This window comes from Panthera onca, chromosome A2 (assembly GCF_046562875.1).
Source record: "Panthera onca isolate mPanOnc1 chromosome A2, mPanOnc1 haplotype 2, whole genome shotgun sequence".
Taxonomy (NCBI): domain Eukaryota; kingdom Metazoa; phylum Chordata; class Mammalia; order Carnivora; family Felidae; genus Panthera; species Panthera onca.
In genome coordinates, this window is record NC_138340.1 from 146,344,316 (window position 1) to 146,367,416 (window position 23,101).

The 23,101-nt window shown below is 39.3% G+C and overlaps 1 protein-coding gene across 1 annotated transcript in view; it reads right to left on the reverse strand.

The window, feature by feature from the left end:
- Positions 1–23,101, reverse strand: part of COPG2 (coat protein complex I subunit gamma 2) — a 115,369-nt gene that overhangs the window by 51,240 nt on the left and 41,028 nt on the right. Inside the window, exons 10-14 of the mRNA XM_060633159.2 lie at positions 9,786–9,919; positions 9,170–9,237; positions 6,454–6,642; positions 1,970–2,065; positions 1,409–1,652 (exon numbers count right to left, since the gene is read on the reverse strand). Of these exons, the coding sequence (XP_060489142.1) occupies positions 1,409–1,652; positions 1,970–2,065; positions 6,454–6,642; positions 9,170–9,237; positions 9,786–9,919 (731 nt within the window). The remainder of the gene's footprint in view (positions 1–1,408; positions 1,653–1,969; positions 2,066–6,453; positions 6,643–9,169; positions 9,238–9,785; positions 9,920–23,101) is intronic.

The following is a 23,101-nucleotide window of genomic DNA, read 5'->3' on the forward strand; positions in this document are numbered from 1 at the left end:
GGACTAGGCGGGCATCTGAAATGGAGGAGGGCCTACACCAGCACTTGGGGAAACAGAAAAGAGAGAATGCAGAAACGCTAAGGCGGCGGAGTTGACGGAACTTTGTCAGGGAGCCGATGGGGCTTCTAGAACGGCAGAATCCGCTTCTGTCTTGACGGCTGAGTGGATGGTAAAGGTGAGGACTTCCATTTGGGTTGCACCTGAAGTGCCTCAGACAGGGGCATACAAGTTCAGGAAAGAGACCCGGGGCCGCAATGCCGCGGCATAGCGGTGGAGCTCGGAAAACGACCCCCACAAAAGACAGCGTTACAGCCATTAGTACAAAGTGTGTGTATTCTCAAGTGTGTATTTTTTGAGGGTGTATTTTTAAGTTGGTAAGACAGACCCCCAAGGGAAATGAGCATTTTAAGGAACGAAAGAGGAGCCTTACAAATCAGACTGGGGAGGGACGGAAGTCACGGGCTCTCGTGGACACCAAGCGGAGAGTTTCGAGATGTGTTCAGCCACTCATTCAGGCCGAAGGAGGTGAACAAAGGTAAGAACTTGATTTTCCAACTAGCTTATCGGTAACTTTAAAAATTAGCTTCGGAGGGCTTTTAAGGGAGAGAGCCAGTTTATCGTGAGCTGAAGAAAAAAATGGGGAATAAATTCACGGAGGCAGTTAGTAACGGCTACTTCAAGTTTATCTGACAGGGGAGGTATAGTCAATACCTGGTAAGAAACAGTGCATCAGAGGAAGGTTTATATATATATTTTTTAATAAATCTTCTTGAATATTTATTCAGTTTTTGAGGGAGCGAGAACAAGAACAAGCGGGAGAGGGACAGAGAGAGAGAAGGAGACACACAATCCGAAACAGACTCCAGGCTCTGAGCTGTCAGCGCAGAGCCCGACGAGGGGCTCAAACTCACGAACCGCGAGATCATGACCTGAGCTGAAGTCGGACGCTTAACCGACTGAGCCACCCAGGTGCCCCAGTTTATATTTTTAATAGGAGAGCTTTTCACCTGTTCATATGCTCAGGGGAAGGAATGATTAGAGAGGAGGAAGTCAAAAAAAAATGTCCTAAGATCTCTTGAAAAAGTCACTTAAAAATACACACACACACACACACACACACACACACTTCATACTAATGGCTCTAAGTCTGAAAAAAACCACCTGATGCCATCACAACATTCCTATCATACTGAAAGTCAAGAGTTATCTGTCTCTAACCAGCAGCAGAAATCCGGATGGAAACCGAGCGCCAACAAAGAGCTGCGTTATCTGGCCCAAGTAGGTCCCAAGCCCCCACCCTCACTCAGACCTTGCAACTTCATTTTCCAATTTCATCACCACCCCCCTGAGTTAATAAGCATTTCAGAGGATTAGGAGTCCCGTCGGTATCAGCGTTCCAATGACTCACCAGCTCTGACAGCCTCGTTCTCCAGTACGACCCTATTAAAGATAAAGCGGATATACTTGGAGGGGACGGGCGTTCTGGGGCCCTCTTTGCCCAACAAGTGTAGAATCTTAGTGGCCAGAACAGTGTGTTCACAGTCCTCAATGAATTCACAAAGGTGGGCTAGACCGGCTTCTTTACCCTCGGGGTTCTCTTCCACAATGCTGATTATGCAGTCCACAATGGCTCGCTTATATTCAAAGCCTCCCTGGCAAAAGAGAAAACTGCCATTCATTCGGAGGAGGACGCTTTTTGACGAAATGCTTCTAACTCCAAGGCTCAAGCTTATAATATTCAAATTTCATTTCCTTTCCCTTCTGAAAGAAACAAAAGTGTCTGTGCTCCCAGTGCTAAAACAACAGCATGTTTAGTGATGAGAAGACGGCAACCAGAATTAAGCACACTATTTCGGAGGCATGCTGAGAGGATAAAGCTGTTTTAAATACGACGGATGGGATCTCATGGGAATCGTTAAGAATTTGAGAGAGCAACTTTCTATGATGAGAATATGTCTTGTCTACCTACATCATCTCGGAGCATGTTGGAGAGGAAAGTCATCATGACGCTGTGCTTTCGAGGGTATTTCTGGCAGAGAGCACTGATGGCCTGTACAACCACCACCTGTAGAAAAACACAGAAAGGATGTTCGTCTTTACAGCTTTAGCTACGAGGCATACTTTGCCTCTTACTCGCTGCAAGCTAAGAAGGGGCTGTAGTTACCTCAAATGGCAATAAGGCTTCTCCGTGAAGGATCGGGTAGGAGGGCTCAAAGGAAAATAAACAATTTTCAAGAGACCCCATCCCCCTGCTCCAAGCACATAAGCCCAGAAAAATTTTAAAGTCAACAGTGAAGAGAAAAAGCGTAAACAGACCGATTTCCGTAGAAGAGTTACTAAGGAACTAGTTCACAAAATGGTTTCTAGGAAAATGTTACCACAACTTAACTTTAAAGACCAGTGTCAAATAAGTAGGGTGTGAAATTTTACCCTACTTGCAAGCTAACACGTTAGTCTGCGATTTCACGGATTGCTGGGAGAGAAAACACGAGACTCCTGGATCAGAGATGGGCGGCTAAATACTCACAGCAATGGCAGTAGTTAGAGCATCAGCATCTGGGGCAGTATCCTCGGCCCCAATTCCCAGAGGGCAATGCGAAAAGGGCTACGGTAGCTCCCATTACGGAAGAACCCTGAGGTGTGGAACTCAAATATTTTACATCTTTATTATACTGGACAGTGAGCATGCCTGCTTTTTGCTCTAGAGAAAGCACTAGGTGTATCTTCTAGGGAAAGGTGGAAACCTGCCTTCTACTTTTCATTTTTAAATGTTTACTTATTTTTGAGAGAGAGACACACACACACACACACACACAGTGCGAGCCAGGGAGGAACAGACAGAGAGGGAGACACAGAATCTGAAGCAGACTCCAGGCTCTGAGCTGTTAGCACAGAGCCCGATGGGGGGCGGGGGGCTCAAACCCACGAACCGTGAGATCATGACCTGAGCCGAAGTCAGACGCTTAACCGAATGAGCCACCCAGGCAACCCAGTTTTATTATTTTTTTACTGTTTATTTATGTTTGAGACAGAGAGAGCGAGCGAGAGAGAGCATGAGTGGGAGAGGGGCAGAGAGAGAGGGAGACACAGAATCTGATGCAGGGTACAGGCTCTGAGCTGTCAGCACAGAGCCTGACGTAGGGCTTGAACCCGTGAACCATGAGATCATGACCTAAGCTGAAGTCGGACCCTTAACCAACTGAGCCAACTAGGCTCCCCTGTCCTTTACTTTTAGAGGGAGAAGCTATTATCTCTAAGGCTGGAAGAGATCTTGAACTATACAAAGGGAACATGTACATGCATAACTAATGAGATCTAATGGATACAAACATGTATAATAGCAACAAAAGACAATATCAGAAAAGCATTTTAAGAACATTCAAAACTAACATAAACATACTATAAAACATTAAGGCACAACAGTACGCTTGAACAAATTAAAAGATATCCCTTGTTCTCGGATAGGATGTCTCAACAACATCAAGATGACATCTGTTTTCCCCTACGTTAACGTACAAAGTCAATGTGATCCCAATAAAAATGTCAATGAGATTTTTCATGACGCTAGACAAGTTAGTACTAAAATTCACAAGGAAAAATAAACATGTAAGAATAGCTAGAGAAAAAAACCAAAGAGGGGGTATTAATACTTCCTATAAAGCTCGTATATTTAAAATAGTGTGTGGTACTGATGTATGACTAAATGAACAACAAAACAGAACAGAAAGCCCAAAAATAGACCCACGTACATATGGAAACTTCGTATATGATAAAGGTGGTGTCTCAAACCACTGGGGCAAAGACCCGTCTTTTAAATAAAATTTGGAGGGGGGCGTCTGGGTGGCTCGGTCGGTTAAGCGTCCGACTTCGGCTCAGGTCACGATCTCACGGTCCGTGAGTTCGAGCCCCGCGTCGGGCTCTGTGCCGACGGCTCAGAACCTGGAGCCTGTTTCGGATTCTGTGTCTCCCTCTCTCTGTGACCCTCCCCCATTCATGCTCTGTCTCTCTCTGTCTCAAAAATAAATAAACGTTAAAAAAAATTTTTTTAAATAAATAAATAAATAAATAAATAAATAAATAAATAAAATTTGGAGGCAGGGAGAGCAATGAGATAATCATTGAAAAAGGATAAGATTAGATCCATTTCTCATACCGTATGTAATAATAAAATCCAATGGATCAGAGATTTAAATGTAAAACATGAAACTATATATACACTAGAAGAAATCATAGGTGAATCCTTATTCACCCAATCAGAGTCTATAATCTGAAGGGAAAGGCTTTCTAACTATTCCCCAAAAGTCAAATGCAACAAGGTGGACAAATCTGACCACATAAAGAGAACGAACTTTCGCATAAATAAAATATGAAAGACATCAGAAGAAAAGTCAAAAGACAAATGACAAACGGGGAGAAAATATCACATTTCACAAATAAAGAGCTAATATCCCCACTATATAAAAAACCTGAAATAACTGAGGAAATAAAAGACCAAACTTCCTATAGAAGAAGATGGAGAAAAGAGATGAGCAAACAATATTCAAAAAGAATTATTAAATGATCTTCAAAAATGTAAAAAGATGTTTACCTTCCTTCATAAGAAGAGAAACTCATTAAAACTACATTGAGATACATTCTCTCACCCATCAGGTTGGCAAAACTTCAAAATACAAGCCACTCTACGGGTGAGACTATGGGGAAACTGGCACTCTATTACATTGCTGGTGCCATTTAGCATTCTGTACAAAACTGCATGTCGATTTACCCTTCAACCTAGCATGTGACCTTCTAGGAACTGACCCTGAGATGCACCTCCAACATTTTGAGAAAACATATGCACAAGGTTATCCGCTGCAGTTACTTGTAATTGCAAAAGACTGAAACCTAAATGTCTAAGCACAGGAGGCTCATTCAGTAAGCTATACTACAAAATGACCTTCATAATCTCCCAAGGTTCCCCAGGATTCAAAATGTCCACCTGAATATACAGGCTATGTTTGTTTTTTTAAAAGTCTAGATATATACTAGAAGGGAGTAAATAGAGCCAGTTATACTTCTTGGCTGAGAATTAAATAAGAAAGAAATAATAACATCTTTCCACTTTAATTCTTTTAACTGAAATTTATTTTATTGTTCTTTTGATCATCTCTGACACATTCTCACCAGTTCTATTCAACACTGTAGTGGCAGTCCTAGTCATTTTAATTAGGCAAGAAGAAAAAGAAAGGGAAGGCTTTTAGATTGGAAATGAAGAAGTAAAACGGTCTCTATTCACAGATAACATGATTATTTATATAGACAACCCTAAGGAATGCATAACAACTACTGGAACCAATAAGGTTTCAGTATCAGAAAGGATACCAAGTTATGAGAAAAAGAAGTATTTTTATATACTACTAGCAAACAATAAAACAGAAATTTTAATAGAAAAAAAAGCATAAAATATTTATAATTTAGCAAAAGATGAGCAAGACCGATAGAGTAATTGGTAATAAACATTACTCAGAGACATTAAAGGAGACCTATATAAAGGCAGAGGTATACCATATTCATGAACTGGAAGAATATGGTTATGATGTCAGTTCTCCCCATATTTATTTATAGATTCAACATAACCCCAATCATAATCCTAACTGACTTTGTTTTATACAAATTATAAGCCAGCTCTAAGTTTTATATGGAAATGTCAAGGACCTATAATATTAAACAAGGGCAAATTGAAAGAACATACTACTTGACACTTAAAGAGGTACCATAAAGCTACATTAATCAATACAGTTTGGTAATGACACAGGATTGACAAAGAGATCAACAGAATATTCTAAGGAGCCCAGATATATACCTACAATTATATGATTATCTGCTTTTCAGACAAAGATGTCAAAGCATTCCAATGGGGAAAGAGAATTCTTTTCAACAAATTATGTTGGAATGACTAGATATTAGTATGGAAAAAACCTGAACTTATCACATGCAATACATAAATATTAATTCAAATCGGATCAGAGGCCAAAATGTAAAAGCTGAAACCATAAAACATTTAAAACACAAGAAAGTATCTTTGAGGCTTGGAAGTAGACAAAACAATAACAGTAAAAGAAAAAGATGAATAAATTAGACTTCAGAAAAATTTAACACTTTTGCTCATCCAGAGACACTGTGAAGGGGCGCCTGGATGGATGAGTCGGTTAAGCGTCCAACTTCGGCTCAGGTCATGATCTCACGGTTTGTGAGTTCGAGCCTCGCATCGGGCTCTGTGCTGACAGCTCAGAGCCTGGAGCCTGCTTCGGATTCTGTGTGTGTCTCTCTCTCTGCCCCTCCCCCGCTCATGCGCTGTCTCTCTCTGTCTCCAAAATAAATAAGCATTAAAAAAATAATAATAATAAGACACTGTTAAGAAAAGAAATAGGCAAGCCAGAGACTGGGAGAAAACAATCATATTTAAACTTTTACCTTGAACTCATCTGAGATTTCAGACACAAAAGAAGATATCTGTTTCATGAGCCTGTCCACACTGCTCTCACTCCCTGTTTTGAGGAGTGTAGTAATGGCCAGGGTAGCAATGCTTCTGTTTGAGTCTGTGATCAAGTTTTCTAAGTCCAGATTGCAGGCAGTAACAGCAGAGGGGTGCTTCATTGCCACCTTGTGGAAGGGCAAGAAAAATAAATTAAGCAAACTGCTATTGCTGAAGACCGGAACTTTAAAAAACAATGAAAGAAAAAAATAGAAATTTTAATTAAGGTAAGTGACTTTTAAAAATCTAAATGCGGGTCGGGGAGGGGGGGCGGCGCCTGGGTGGCTCAGTCGGTTGAGCGTCCGACTTCGGCTCAGGTCATGATCTCACAGCTCATGAGTTCGAGCCCCGTGTCGGGCTCTTGTGCTGACAGCTCAGAGCCTGGAGCCTGCTTCGGATTCTGTGTCTCCCGCTCTCTCTGCCCCTGACCCACTCACATTCTGTCTCTGTCTCTCTCAAAAATAAATAAACATTAAAAAAAAAATTTTTTTTTTTTTTAATCTAAATGGGACAATATAGGTCCAAAGTAATTGCTTCAAGAAGAACATTTCCAATTAATATGGTATGAAATAGCATTTTTTAAATGATTAACTATGCCAGAGTCATAGTGTATAACAGCATTTTCTCTTCCTAGGTTTCTATAACCTTTATAACAATATCGTAGTCTGTGTTTTATTACGCTTGGCCTGTTTCTCTTTATAGTACATGTGTACGTGGATGTCTAGTCTACTAGATGCAAGGATCTCAGAGAAGAGCACCCAGTGTGGTAAACACTGCTCAAAGAGTGTTAATGGCTTGTCACTTAGAAAACATTTCTGTCTTTAAGCAAACTCCAGCCAAACTGGTTTGTTCACGCTCATCACAACATGTCTATCATCTGGCTTCTTCGCTTCTGTCAAAATTGTTCACCCCTCCGACTATCTCAATCCTGGTATACAATCCATTACCCACAATTTAAAAAAATTTGAAAACTCAGCAAAGCATTGGCATCGAAATTCATTTTAACAGGAAAATCTGACCCAAACTAATGTAAAACTAGTTAAATAATAATTTAAGAGGACAGTCATGTATATACCACAGAAATATTTATGTGTCTAATGGCAGGGTATTGCTCGAGGTTCAGTGGGGTGAGTACGTAAGAGATAGGACCATATCACCTTCCTAAAACTCACACAATACTGAATTCTGAGACACATCTGGCCCTAATATTACAGATGAAAGAATGGGGACCTATGTCAACTCTTTAAAATATAGCTCTAATTGTTATCCTCTATTGGGACACCTGGGTGTCTCTGTCGGTTAAGCGTCCGACTCTCAGTTTCAGTTCAGGTCATGATCTCGTGGTTTCGTGGGTTCGAGCCCCGCGTCGGGCTCTGCGCTGACAGTGTGGAGCCTGCTTGGGATTCTCTCTCTCCCTCTCTCTCTCTGCCCCTCCTCTGCTTATGCTCTCTCGCTCTCTCTCAAATAAAAACTTAAAAAAAAAATCTTTAATTGTTATTCTCTACAGGGTTCTTCCATGGCCGTCCTACCAAGTTTCTTCCGCGGCTTCTCTCTCCTCCAGTTGTTCATACAATTAATTCATAACTGATCACACACTACCTGATGACAAGTCGTCTACTACCTTAAACTTTCATTTATGGTTACTTATTCTGTGTTTCTAAGTTATATCCTGTAGAACTATGCTGTCCAATATGGTAGCCAATAGCCAAATGTGACTAATAAGCATTTGAAATGTGGCTAGTCCAAATTAAGATATGCTCTAAATATAAAATATACACTGGATAGTAAACATTTAATATGAAAAAAATATAAGGCAAAATAGATCTTTAATAATTTTATAATGATTACATGTTGATATGACATTTTACATATATTAGGGTAAATTACACGTATTATTACCATTAATTTCATCTTGACAGGGCACCTGGGTGGCTCAATCGGTTAAGCTTAAGCGTCTGACTTCAGCCCAGGTCATGATCTCACAGTTTGTGAGTTCGAGCCCCACATGTCAGCTGTGCTGACAGCTCAGAGCCTGGAGCCTACTTTGGATTCTGTGTGTGTCTCTCTCTCTCTCTGTCCCTTTCTCGCTCATGCTCTGTCTCTCTCTCTCAAAAATAAACATTAAAAATTTTAAAAATAAAAAAATAAAATTAATCTCATCTTGAAAAATGTTTTAATGTGGTCAGTATAAAATTTAAAATTACATGTGTGAGTCACATTGTGTTACACCAGCACTATTCCCAGAGAAATTTCTACAGCAATAGAAACGTTCTTTATTTTTGCACTGTCCAATATGAGGGTCACTAACCATGTCACTATTGAGCACATGAAGTGTGACTAGAGTGACTGAGGGGCTGAATTTTTAATTTTATTTCATTTTGATTAATTTACATGGAAATGGCCACTCGTGGCCAATGGCCATCATATTGGACAATGTGGTTTTCAGCAACAGAGTGCTCAGCAGTCAGAAATGAATTATTAGTCTTTAGTTGAATAGCAAAAATGGCCATACCTAAAGCCACAAATACAAGGAAGGTGCTCTAGAAGTGAAGTCCATAAATCATGCCTACTAACCTTGAGAGAAAGCCAAATGCCTCACATGAATGTTTCTCAGTCAAACATGGATACAAGTCAATAGTTGGCAAAAGGACCTACCTTGTTCAAGGTCCTCACAGCTGCATATCTCAACGCTGGCTTAGGAGAGCTACAGAAAAGCTGAAGAACTAGGGGAAATACAGATCACCATGAATAGATCTCATTTCATCATATAGTACACGAAGAATCATATTCAAAATATGCATAAGGAGATTAGATCGCAGCATCAGTACCTCATATGAGAAACACGTCATCAAAAATAGAAAAAGCACTTCTTGAGCTATAAAAGTTTAAATATAGGAAACAAAGTTTATTGATCTGTAAGAATTAATATATCCATGAATATTGGAATCTGTGGAATACTTCTAGCTATAAGAGCAAATAGACTTTTTTAACCATGAAGGAGAACTCAAGGCAAGAACTGAAGGCATGAGTGTTACTTGGCTTCTAAGTAAAATTTTTTAATGTTTCACACAGGGAAATAGTAACTTCAGAAAAAAAGCGCCAATTAAGTAAAGAACAACAAAAATAAATGACCCACCTAGCCGAATGCAAAGGCATATAGAGAGAGCTAAGGTTCAAAAATCATTCTTACAACCTCTCCTGCAGACCCGTGGGACTTAAAACAAAAACACACTAATGTAAACAACAGCCGGGTAGGGAACATACAACTGACCTGAAACAGCAGGTGCCAACTCCCTTGCAGTACAGTTAGGAAGATGGATGATGGCTGACGCAGCTTCATAAATAACCATTTCATGTTTATTTCGCAAGCAGCTCTCGATGAAATCGAACAGTGGGCTTTCATGGCTGACAATAAATACACACAGGGCATGATCAGATATCAAAAAGAACAGGTGCAATAAACATAGAAGTTAAAAACACATGGAGATTGAGGAACACTTTCGGAATTAGGGGTGGAGGACCCCTGAAAACACATTCCTCCATAAAAGCAAAGAGAACACTGGCATAAGGTTCCAAAATTAACTTGCTCAGCACTCTAGAAATTAGCCAAAGGCTTGCAACAATCCTAGCAACATTTGCTCAAGAAAAGTTACATCTTCATAAGAACAACAAGATTTCTGGTGTTCTCCTTTGCTCTATTTCTATTCCCTCTGTCCAATTTCATGGAAGTCTTGGAAATCAGCAGCCTCAGAACCGTAGTAGCTATAAAAGCCAGCAGCCTAGCAGCCACCAGAGGAGACAGATGGGTTTGGAGCTCCATCAAAAGCCCAGTCCCCAGGGAAATCTCACTATTTGACCTGACTCGTGCTCCCTAGAAAAGCTTCATTCATGGAGCTGATCTTCATTTCATCTGACTCAGAGTTCATTCAGCGAGGAAAGCCCTATCCTCAGCAAGTTTGTCCCAAAAAATCAGTGGCCGCTGTTTATCACTGCAGTTGCCAGAGACAATGATTCCACTCGGGACAAACAAGAGGGTGGCTGAAAACCTTAAAAGGAAAATCTGAGAAATGGGATCTCCACAAGAGGCCTTGGCAATATCTGACATATTCCTGGGGATCCAGAAGGCCATGCACATGTAGAAGACTGTGCAAATGCCCAGGAAAGGCCAGACAAGCCCTAATCCCTTGACTTTGAGGTTCTACGCAAGTAGGAAGTGAAGGCTAAGGCAGAGTTGTAAACTGCCAGAGCATGGAAGGCATGCCCCAACACATAAAGTGCCCACTGGAAAAAGATCTGGAGATATATTGGCTTAAATCATTTAAGAAAATCTGTCAAGGAGCTCCTGGGCGGCTCAGTCGATTAAGCATCTGACTTCAGCTCAGGACATGATCTTATGGTTCGTGAGTTCGAGCCCCACGTCAGGTTCTCTGCTGTCAGCACAGAACCCACTTTGTATCCTCTGTCTCCCTCTCTCTCTGACCCTCCCATGCTTGTGCATACACACACATATGCTCTCTCTCTCAAAAATAAACATTAAAAAGAAAAAAGAAAATCTGTTAAATCATTATCTGATGACTTAGCTAATCAAGCAGACTTCAGTACCTGTACATGACAAAGAGTAAGACTGCAGAATTAGTCCAGGAAAGTCACTGCACAAACAACAACAAACAGCAATAATAACAACCTCTGAGGATGGAGAAGAGAGAAATGTGATTTACAGAGTTACCACAATACATAAAATATCTAATTTTTGACAAAAAGTTATGACACATGTTAAAGAAATAGTAAAGTATGCCCCATATGTAGGGGAGAAAACCAGTCCGTACCGATTATTTTTGAGGAAGCCCAGGTATTGGAATTATTGGGCAAAGATTTTGTCAATAAATATAAACACGTTCAAAGAAATAAAGGAAATCATGTCTAAAGAATGAAAGAGAATTAAAGACATGACAATCATACCTCACCAAAGAGAGAATATCGATAAAGAGAAATGAGTTTCAGTTTATTTGTTTTGCTTTCTTTTAAAAAGCCAAATAGAAATTCTGGATTTGGAAAGTGCAATAATGAATGAAAAATTCAAATCTGCAATTCAACGGCTGATTTGCACTGGCAGTAGAAAGAAATCAGTAAACCTGAAGGAAGTAGAAAGAAATCAGATAATCCAGCTAAGAAAGAAAAAAGAATGAAAAAAAAAAAAAAAAGAGCAGAGCTTTGAAAATCTATGGAATATGACCCAATGTATGAACGAACATTTGCATAATAGGAGGCCCAGAAGGAAAATAGAGAGACAAAAGGAATATATGAAGAAATGACTAACAAAACTGCCCAAATTTGATGAAAAGCATTAATCTATGCACTTGAGTAGCTCAACAAATCCCAAGCAGAATAAAAAGAAAAAGATCCACACAGTGACACACCATAGTCAATCCACTGAAAGCAGAAGACAAAGAGAAAATCTTGACAGTAGCAAGGTAAAAACTACTGCATCATGCTTCAAAAGGGATCATCAATACAATCAATGGCTAACTTTTCACCTGAAACAAGGGAAGAGATAGGGCATAGAATGCCATATTCAAAGTGCTGAAATATAAAAACAAGGATTCTATATCCAGCAAAACTATCCTCCAAAAAACAAAGGCTAAATAAGGATATTCCCAGAGAAGCAATGACTGAAAGAAAGCACTGCTGACAGATTTACAAAAAAACATCCTAAAGGAAGTCCTTTATGCTTAAAGATTTACACTGAACAGTGATGTGAATAATCAAGGAGAAATAAAGAGCACTAGACATGATAATTATGTGAGTTGATATCAAAGAGTCTATAGACAACTTTGTTTTCATTTCTCTTCTTCACTGCTTTAAAGGACATGAAATGGTATAAAGCAATAATTATAACCCTACAGTTGACCCTTGAACAATACAGGTTTGAACTACATGGATCAACTTATATGCAGACTTTTTATTATAGAGTACTGCAAATATATTTTCTCTCCCTTATAATTTTCTTAATGACATTTTCTTTTCTCTAGCCTACTTTATCATAAGAATATAGCATTTAATACATATAACACAAAATACGTGGTTTATGGTATCAGTAAGGCTTCTGGTCAACAGTAGACTATTAGAAGTTAAATTTTAGAGAAGTCAAAAATTATATGCAGATTTTTAACTAGATGGAGGGCTGGCTCCCCTACTCCCCACATTGTTCAAGGATCAACTGTATATTGCTGGATTTATAACACATACATGCCATATATATGGCAATTATAGCAAATAGGAGCCCAGAGAGAATGAAACTATATTGGAGAAAAGATTCTGTATTTTACTAAAATTAAATTAGTATTAATCTGAAGCAGTCTGTGGTAAAGTAAAATGCATATTCTAATCCCTAGAGTAACAGCTAAGAAAAAACTGGAAAAAAAGTTAAAATACTGACAGAGACATTAAAATGATACACTGAAAATATTTATTTAACACAAAACAAGGTAATCAAAGAGGAGATAAACAGAAAAAGACAGGAGACATAGAACAATCAGCACAATGGCAAAAGTAAGTCCAACTCTATTAATAATTATGTTAAATGTAAATAGTCTAATTATCCCAACCAAAAAAATAGAAATGGCCAGACAGGATAAAAAAAGCAAGATCCAATTATATGCTGTCCACAAGAGTCACACATTCAGATTCAATAAATCATATGGAAAATGGAAAAAATATTTTAAACTGAATGAAAACAAAGACACATGAAAATTTATGAGATGTAGCTAAAGCAATGCTGGGAGGGAAATGTAGAGTTTTAAACACCAATACCAAAGAAGAAAAGTCCCGAATCCATAACCAAAACTTCCACAATTAAGAAATTAGAAAAACAAGAGTGAATCAATCCGACAGCAAGCAAAAGAAAGGAAATAAAATCAGAACAGAGATCAATAGACTAGAATGCAGAAAAAAAAAATAATAATAATAAAGAAAATCAATAAAACCCAAAGTTAGTTCTTTGAAAAGATCAACAAAATTGACAAATCTTTAGCTAGACTAATCAAGAAAAAAAAAAAGAAAAGAAAAAACACAAATTATCAAAATAAGGAACGAAGAAAGGAACAACACTACTGACCCTAAGGAAACTTAAATGATGATAAGGGGATATTATGAACAACTATATGCCATTTCTAGGACTTTGTCCCCCAAAATGCCAACCTACTAAAATTGGCTCATGAAGAAATGCACAATCTAAATAGGTCTGGGAGTTATTTAAAACCTTCCCTCAAAGAAAAGCAGAGGTCCCAGTGACGTCACTGGTTACTTCTATCAAATATTTCAAGAAATAATACCAATCTTCCAGAAACTCTCCCAGGAAATAAATAAGGGTGCACTACTTCCCAGCTAATGCTGCGATGCCAGGATTACCTATGAACAAGCCTAACAAATGTTCACAAGAAAACTACAGCCCAGCATTTCTGTCCTAGACACAAAACTCCTTAACAAAAATGACCAAACTGAATCAAGCAATATATAAAAGAATAATCAATACACACAACAATGCACAATAATCAAGTAGCATTTATTCCATGAATGCAAGATCAGTTTAACAACAGAACACCGATTTATGTTATATACCAAATTAATAATATAAAGGACAGAAACCACAATATCTTAATAAATGCAGAAAAGCAACTGACGAAATCTAACACCCATTCAATGATAAATATTCTCAAAAACCTAGAGACTAAAGGAAATGTCTTCCATCTGATAAAGGGCACCTTCAAAAAATGCACATCAGGCCTAGAGCTTTCCCCTCATATTCAGGGACAAGACAAGGACACCTGCTTTCACCACTTCTACTCAACATTTTAGTGAAAGTTCAAGACAGTAAAATCAGGCAAAAAAAGAAATTAAAGACATCCAGTTTGGAAAGGAAGAAGTAAAACTATCTGTTCACAGATGACATGATCCTGAACACAGAGAATCCCAAGGAATAACACACACACACACACACACACACACACACACAAATACAACTAATAAATGACCATAGCAAGGCTATAGGATACAAGGTGAACCTGCAAAAATCAACTGTATTTCTATATATTGACAACAATAATCCAAAATGAAATTAGTAATTCCATTCATAATAACATCGGAAAGAATAAAATACTTAGAAATGCATTTAATAAAACAGTGCAAGACCTTCCCACCGAAAACTACAAAAGCCTGCTGAGAAATCTAAGTAATTTCAGAAGCAGTCTCTGATCATGGACTGGAAGACTCAATATCAAGATGGCAATTCTCTCAAAATGATTTATTCAAAGTAGGTCTATTGTTCTATTCAATGTAATCCCTACCAAAATGCTGGCAGTCTTTTGTTGCAGACATGCAAAGCTGTTCCTAAAATTTATACAGAAACGCAAGGACCAAACAGTTTTCAAAAACCTAAATATATAAAGCAAACATTGACATATCTGATGGGAAACACGGCAATACAATAATAGTAAAACACTTCAAGACTCTATTTTCAATAATGGATACAACATCCAGAGAGAAAATCAAGTGGACTGGAATAACGTTACAGACCAAATGGACCTGACATATACAGAACATTCTACCCAATGGCAGCAGGATACACATTCTTCCCAAGAGCACCAAGAACATTCTCCGGGATTGATCACCTGTTAGGTCACAAAACAAGTCTTCACAAGTTTAAGAAGATTAAAATCATACCAAGTATCTTTTCTCATCACAATGAAATAAAACGAGAAATTGGGACACCTGGGTGGCTCAGTCGGTTAAGCGCCCGTCTCTTGATCTCAGCTCAGGTCAGGATCTCACTGTTTATGAGATTGAGCCTTGAGCTGGGCTTTGCGCTGACAGCACAGAGCCTGCTTGGGATACTCTCCCATACATTCTCTCTCTCTCTCTCTCTCTCTCTCTCTCTCTCTCTCTGTCTCTCTGTCTCTGTCTCTGTCTCTGTCTCTCTCTCTCCTCTTTGCCCACCCTTTCCCACCCTTCGTGCAAGGGTGCACATGCACACGCTCTCTCAAAATAAATTAAATAAACTTAAAAAAAGAGACTAGAAATCAGAAACAAAAGGAAAACTGGCACATTCACAAATACATAGAAAGTAAACCACACACTCTTGAACAACCAATGGCTCAAAGAGAAAATCAAAATGAAAACTAGAAAATAAGAGACAACAAATACGTGCAAGAAAGCAGAACTGAGTGGGAAGTTTATAGTGAAAAATTGTAAGTTTTTAAAATGGCATCTATGCCAGGAGACATACAAAATCAAAAAGAACTGCCATGGTAATTCTGCGAATTAACAAGTGAGGGGTAGTGGATACGAACAGGTATTTCAACAAATGGTACCAGGACTACTCAGTAGCCATGGCTGGGCAGTTAAATTGCTATCTCATACCATATCGAAAAAACAATTCCAAGTAGTTTATAGACCTAAAACATGAAAGCTAAAACTATAATGCAGGGTGCCTGGGTGGCTCAGTCGGTTAAGCGTCCAGCTTGGTTTTGGCTCAGGTCATGATCCCGTGGTTCCTGAGTTTGAGCCCGCATTGAGATCTGCACTGACAATTCGGAGCTGGCTTGGGATTCTTTCTCCCTCTCCCTCTGCTCCTCCCTCGAGAGCTCATACTTAAGCTCAGGCTCGCTCTCTCTCTCTTGCTCTCTCGCTCTCCAATAAATAAATAGACCTTTAAAAAAGTTTATCTTAAGTTTATCTTTATCTTAAGAGATAATGCTTATAAAAAATATCATAGAAAATATATTTGAGACCTTGGGTTAGAAGATGTCTTCAGCAAGACACCAAAAACAGTATTCCAAAAGTCAAAGATTGACCAATGTGACTACATTAAAGAAGTTCTGTTCATTAAGACACCAGGAGAGACAGAACAGACAAACCTGAGTGGGAAAAGCTATTTGCAACATAACAACCAAAAAAGAACTCCCAGAAATCAGTACGAATAAGGCAGATAACCCAATAAAAAACTGGGTATTTCAATAGAAAGGATATTCAAATGGTTAATAAACATAGAAAACATTTCCCAAACTCATCAGTAATTAGGGAATTACAAATTAAAACCACTATGACTTGACAAGGATGCCAAGGCAATGCAATGGAAAAAGAATCTTTCACCAAACAATGCTTAGACAACTGCAAACTCCTATTTCAACCAGATACCCACATGCAAAAGAATGAAACTGGACCCCTACCTCACACTATATACGAAGATACCTCAAAATGTATCAAAGACCTAAATGTAAAAGATAAAATTATAAGACTCTTAGAAGACTGCACGGGTATAAATCTTCATGACCCTGGATTGGACAATGGTTTCCTTTAGTACAATACCAGAAGTACAAACAACCAAAAAAAAAACCAAACAAACAAAAAAAACTAGACAAATTGGACTTCATCAAAATTTAAAACTTCGAGGGGCGCCTGGGTGGCTCAGTCGGTTGAGCGCCGACTTCGGCTCAGGTCACGATCTCGCGGTCCGTGAGTTCGAGCCCCGCGTCAGGCTCTGTGCTGACAGCTCGGAGCCTGGAGCCTGCTTCAGATTCTGTGTCTCCCTCTCTCTGACCCTCCCCCATTCATGCTCTGTCTCTCTCTGTCTCAAAAATGAATAAAAACGTAAAAAAAAAAATAAAAAATAAAAAAAATTTAAAACTTCGGTACTTCAAAGGACACAACCAGGAAACGAAAAAGCCCACAGAATGGGAGGAAATCTTTGCAAATTATGTATCTAATAAAGATCTAGTATCCAAAATGTATTTGGTTAATGATTACAACTCAATAAAGGACAAATAACCCAATTTTTAAAATGAGCAAAGGATATGACTGAACCTTTCTTCAAAGAAGACATACAAATGCCCAATAAGCACATGAAAAGATACTCAACACTATTAGTCATTAATGAAATGCAGCTTTTGTTACTGTCAAGCCAAGAACTTATTTGTACAATTTTTTTTTCAATAAAATTTTTTCAATGGAAAAAAATAACCACAATGAAATACACTTCATCACACCTACTATGAGATATATAACAACAAAGACAATAATGAGTATCGGTGGGGATGTGGAGACATTGGAACCTTCGTGCATGGTGGGCAAAATGTAAAATGATGCACCCATTTTGGAAAAGAGTTTGGCAGTTCCCCTCAGAAAGTTAAACACAGAGTTACGTTATGACACAGCAACTCTATTCCTAGGTATATGCCCAAGAGAATGGAAAAACATATTCACATAAAAAACTCTGCATGACTGTTCATAGTAGCATTATACATAAAAGCTGGAAAGTGGAAACAACCCAAATGTCCACCAACAAATAAATGGGTAAATAAAAATATGGGATAGCCTCTCAATGGAATATCATTCAGCTATAAAAATCGAGTACTGATACTTGTATAATATAAATGAACCTTGAAAACGTTACTGTAAGTGAAAGAAACCAGAGACAAAAGACCACATATTGCATGATCCCATTTATATTAAGTGTCTAGAACAGGTAACTCCAGAGGGACAGGAAGCAGATTGCTTTCCAGGGGCTGAGAGGAGGGGAGAATAGGGAGTGACTGATAGTGGGTTGGGGGTTTCTTTTTCACGTGATGAAAACGTCCTGGTTTCAGTGGTGGTGGGTAGATAACTTTGTGAATATACTAAAGACCACTGAATCAGGAGCACCTGGGTGGCTCAGTCCGTTAAGCATCCGACTCTTGATTTCGGCTCAAGCCACGACCTCCTGATTTGTGAGTTCGAGCCCCATGTCGGCCTCCGTGCTGGCAGTGTGGAGACTGCTTGGGATTCTCTTTGTCTGCCCCTCCCCTACACATGCTTGCTCTCTCTCTCAAAATAAATAAATAAACTGAAAAAGAAAAAAAAAAAGACCACTGAATTATACACTTTAAAAAAAATTGAATTTTACGGTATCCGAGTTATATCTCAATAAAGAAAATCTAATATACCCCTCTGATTAATTTAAAATTTGACATCAAGTCTTGGCCTCAGGAAATCTCACCTGCCTGGCTGGAATGTAAATTGGTACAATCACTTTGAAAAACAGTCCAACAATGATCTGCCAATTCCATTCCTAGAGACATACCCTACAGAAATAAATGCTTACATATAAAGAGAGAAAGCTATGGTAATGAGGCGGTGTGGTGTAGGTACAGGAATGCTGTTTGCTGCCATTTCATTAGTAAGTGCTCAAAACCGAAAACAACCCAAATGCCCACTAACAGAAGAATGAATATAAATAAGCCTGGAAGGATTCAGTCAAGGAAATGTACAATTAAAATGAACCAGACCTCCGGTAGAAACAAGGGTAAATCTTAGACAGAAATACTGAGTGAAAACAAACAAACAAACAAACAAGATAGAAACTATAGCATGATTCTATTGACATAATGTTCAAAACGAAACCTTATTGTTTATGAATGCATACGCGGGGTAAAAAATCTAAAGAAAGAGCCAAGCAATTACTACCGTAAATATCAGAATAGTGATTTCTACCGGGGGTGGGTATGATCAAGAAGGATGTATATATCACATTTCTGGGATACCAGAAACATACAACTACCTAACACATAGGGCCAGTTACCTGGGTGTTCTACAGCAATTGGATACAATGTACAGAATACGACTATGAGTCTTATGCAATTCTCTAGATGTATGTTTCTCAATTTAAAAAATTTTAAATTCTCTCTTGAATATAGGGTTCCAAATATGAGGTCAATTTTGTTATCAGTGATCTACAGATCAACTACAGTCTTACCTTTTTAGAGTATGATTTGTCAGTTTCTGAGAGAGAAGTGTTTACAGTCTCCCGAACTTAATTTCTTGTATTTCTTTAAGATGGTGCTGCACATATTTTGAAGCAATGTTATTAAGTACAGTTAATACTTAGTACTTAACTGTACTTGAGCAGTGCAGGGATGAGGGGCACTGAACCACTAAGCAGTTGAAAATTCATGTGGAACTTTGGACTCTCCCCAAAACTTAACTACTAATAGCCTACTATTAACTGGAAGCCATAGCAACAAGCCATAGTCAATTAGCACATATTTTACAGATTAGGTGCATTGTATATCGTATGCTTACAATAAAGCCAGAGAAAAGAAAATGTTAAGAAAAGCAGAAGGAAGGAGCGCTGAGCGGCTCAGTCAGCTAAGTGTCGGACATTGATTTCAGTTCAGGTCATGATCTCTGGATTCGGTTCTTGAGTTTGAGCCTCCTGCTGGGCTCTGCACTAACACTGCGGAGCCTACTTGGGATTCATTCTCTCTCTCTCTCTCTCTCTCTCTCTCTCTCTCTCTCTCTGTCTCTCTCCCTCCCTCCCTCCCTCTCCCTCTGACCTTCCCCTGCTTGCTCTCTCTCAAAATAAATTAATACACTTAAAAAAAATCAGAAGAAAAATACAGTTATGTACTGTACTGTATTTATCGGGAAAAAAAATCCATGTATAACTGGACGACGCAGTTCAAACCCGTGTTCAAGGGTCCACTGTACATACAAGTTTATTCCTGTGACATCATTTTTTAGATCATTTCTTTTGTCACAATACAAAATCCCACTTTGTCCTTTTTAATGCTCTAAATCCTGATTCCTATTCTGGCTTGTATTACTATTGCTAAGCAGCAATTAGTGTTTGTATATATCAAGCATGTCTTTTTGATAGATTTTAAGTGTTTCCTTGTCCTTCTGTTTAGACGTGTCTTTTGTGAAAGGCTATATAATAGATCTCTTATTTTGTTTACCTGACCGGCCACTCTTTTATTAAGTAATCCTTTAATAATGTCAGCAAGCCTACCTCCATTTATTACACTGAAAATACTTTTGTTTGCTAGGCAGTCTCTATAATGGTCCCCCCAAATCTCTTTTGAAAATATCCACATCCCTGTGTAGTCCCCTCCCACATTATACCAGACTCGGTCTCTGTAACCAAGGGAACACACCAGAGGTGAGGCCATGTCCCTTTCGAGATGAGGTTATAACACCCTGCAGCTCCCATCTGAACCTCTCCTCCAGTTCACTTACTTTGGGAAGAGCCACTGCCATGCTGTGGGGACGTTCGAGCAGCCTACACACAGGCCGCCAAAGTGAGAAACTGAAGCATCTGGCCAACAGCCAAGGAGAAACTGAGGCTTGTCAACAACTACATGAGCGAAATTGGAAGCGGATCTTCCAGACCTAGGTGGGTGCAGCTTTGGCTGATGGCTCGACTGGGGCTTCATGAGGACCCTGGGCCAAACCAGAAGCTAAGCCACTTGCAGATCCCTGACCACAGATGCTACGAGATGATGTCTGTTATAAGCTGCTAAGTTTGGCACAAATTTGTCACATAGCAAGAGACAACTAATACATTTACACTGAATTCTGCCCAACTTATTTGGTTTTCTTCTATTTATATACTCCCTTGTTTTCCACTAAACTTCAAATTTTCTTCATTCCGTTTTTATTTCAATACTTCTATTTTTTTAACGTTTTTATTTTGAGAGAGAGTGTGCACGCACACACGCGTCCAAGTGGGAGAGGGGCAGAGAGGGAGAGGGAGAGAGAGAATCCCAAGCCGGCTCCATGCTGTCAAGGCAGAGCCCGATGTGGATCTCAATCTCATGAACTGTAAGAACATGACCTGAGCTAAAATCAGGAGTCAGACGCTTAACCGACAGGGCCACCGAGGTGCCCCTATGTCACCATTTTTAAAGCTTTGCATTCCATTTACAGTCTTAGTTACGAATCCGTATGTTTTTCTGACAAAGTTTAACATTAACAATTAACACCTTGGGGTGTCTGACTGGCTCAGTCAGGAGAGTATTCAACTCTTGGTCTTGGGGTCGTGAGTTCAAGCCCCACGTTGTGGGGTAGAGATGATTTAAATAAATAAATATTTATAAGTAATAATCGACAACATATTCCTCCCAAACCAGACCAAAACAAACACACTTAGCACGCTTTGACTACCATGTAGAACTGCCTTCAACACCAGTATTTATCATATTGCTGTCTTCTGGAATCTTTGAGATTGTTATTAAACTTTACAAAGTTAAAATATCATCTATTTATGATTACTACTGCTTATCCTAACTCCATATTCATCTTACTCCTTCAATCCCACTACTGCCTTCTGAGTATGTATTTGTTCATGCTGGAGTAAATCTTTGACTAATTCTTACAAAGTGATTGACAAACTATTTATGGTAAATCCTTCTGTTTAAAAATACCTTTCTTTCGCCCTTGCTGTTGGATGATAGTTTGGCTGAGTATAGAATTCTAGTTTGACAGTTCTCTTCCCACAGCACTACGAAGACACCGTTGCTGCCTTGCACGCAATGCTACAAAGAAACCTAAAGTAAAACTATAGGTTAAATACCTTTGGTTTCATAGAACTTTTAGAATTTTTCTCTTTACCCTTGTTTAAAAAAAATGCAGCGTTAGAATGTGCTTGTTTACTTATCTTTACACTTCATTCTACTTAGCATTTTGTGCTGTGTGTGTGCACCCACGTGCATTTACTCTAAAGATCTTATCTTTCTACAGGTCTGAGAAATGATCAGCCGTTTAAAAGGGTTAACTTTGTATTCGATTATAACAAAATCATAGAAAAGTCCACAAAATATTTGTCTCCCGCTCACCCCCCCGCTCCCTCAAATTCCTATTCAAGCCCTAACCCACGGTGTGTGACTCTATTTGGAGATGGGCCCTCGAGGGAAGTAATTAAGGTTAAATGAGGTCATAAAGGTGGAGTCCTGATCTGAAAGGATTAGTGTCTTTAAAGGAGAGATAACACAGCACTTGCTCTGGCCCCCCAATCTGTGCACGCGCACAAGTGAGTGTGTGTGTGTGTGTGTGTGTGTGTGTGTGTGTGTATACAAATGAACCAAAAGATCACATGAGCGCACTGTGAGACAGTAGCCCTCTCCAGCCCCAGGGAGAGCTCTCACCATACACCAACCCTTTTGGCACTCTAATCTTGGATTTCCTAGACTCCAGAACTGTGAGCAAATAAGTTTCTGTTGTTTAAGCCCCCTCGTCTGTGGTATTTTGTCACAGCGGTTGTAGCATACTAATAATATAGCAGCTGACCTTGAAGAGGCCCCCGGTGATTCTTGGTTTCTGGTATTCATTCCCTTTTCTAGTCCCGAGCCACGCTGAACAGAGCTGACCTTTTTTATCCAACGGAATACTGCAGAAATGTTGGGGTGTGGCTTCAAAGACTAGGTGTCTATGAATATTTTGTTCATAAAAATAATTGTGCCTTGCACTTTGTGCTCTCTTGTATCCCTCACTGTGGGGGAAGCCAGCCACAATGTTATAAGGACACTGACTAGCCCCATGGAGAGGTCTACATGGCAAGGGACTCAGGCGTCCTGCCAACAGCCTGCACCAAGGCACCAGTCACGAGAGTGAGTGACCCCGGAGGCAGATTCTCCAGCTTCCCTCATGCCTTCTGATGACCACAACTTTGGCCAACATCTGGACTGCAGCCTCACGAAAGACCTCAAGGAGGCACCAGCTGAGAACACTCCCAAATCTCCGGCCCACAAAAATCATGTGGGAAAAGAAGTATTTGTCCTT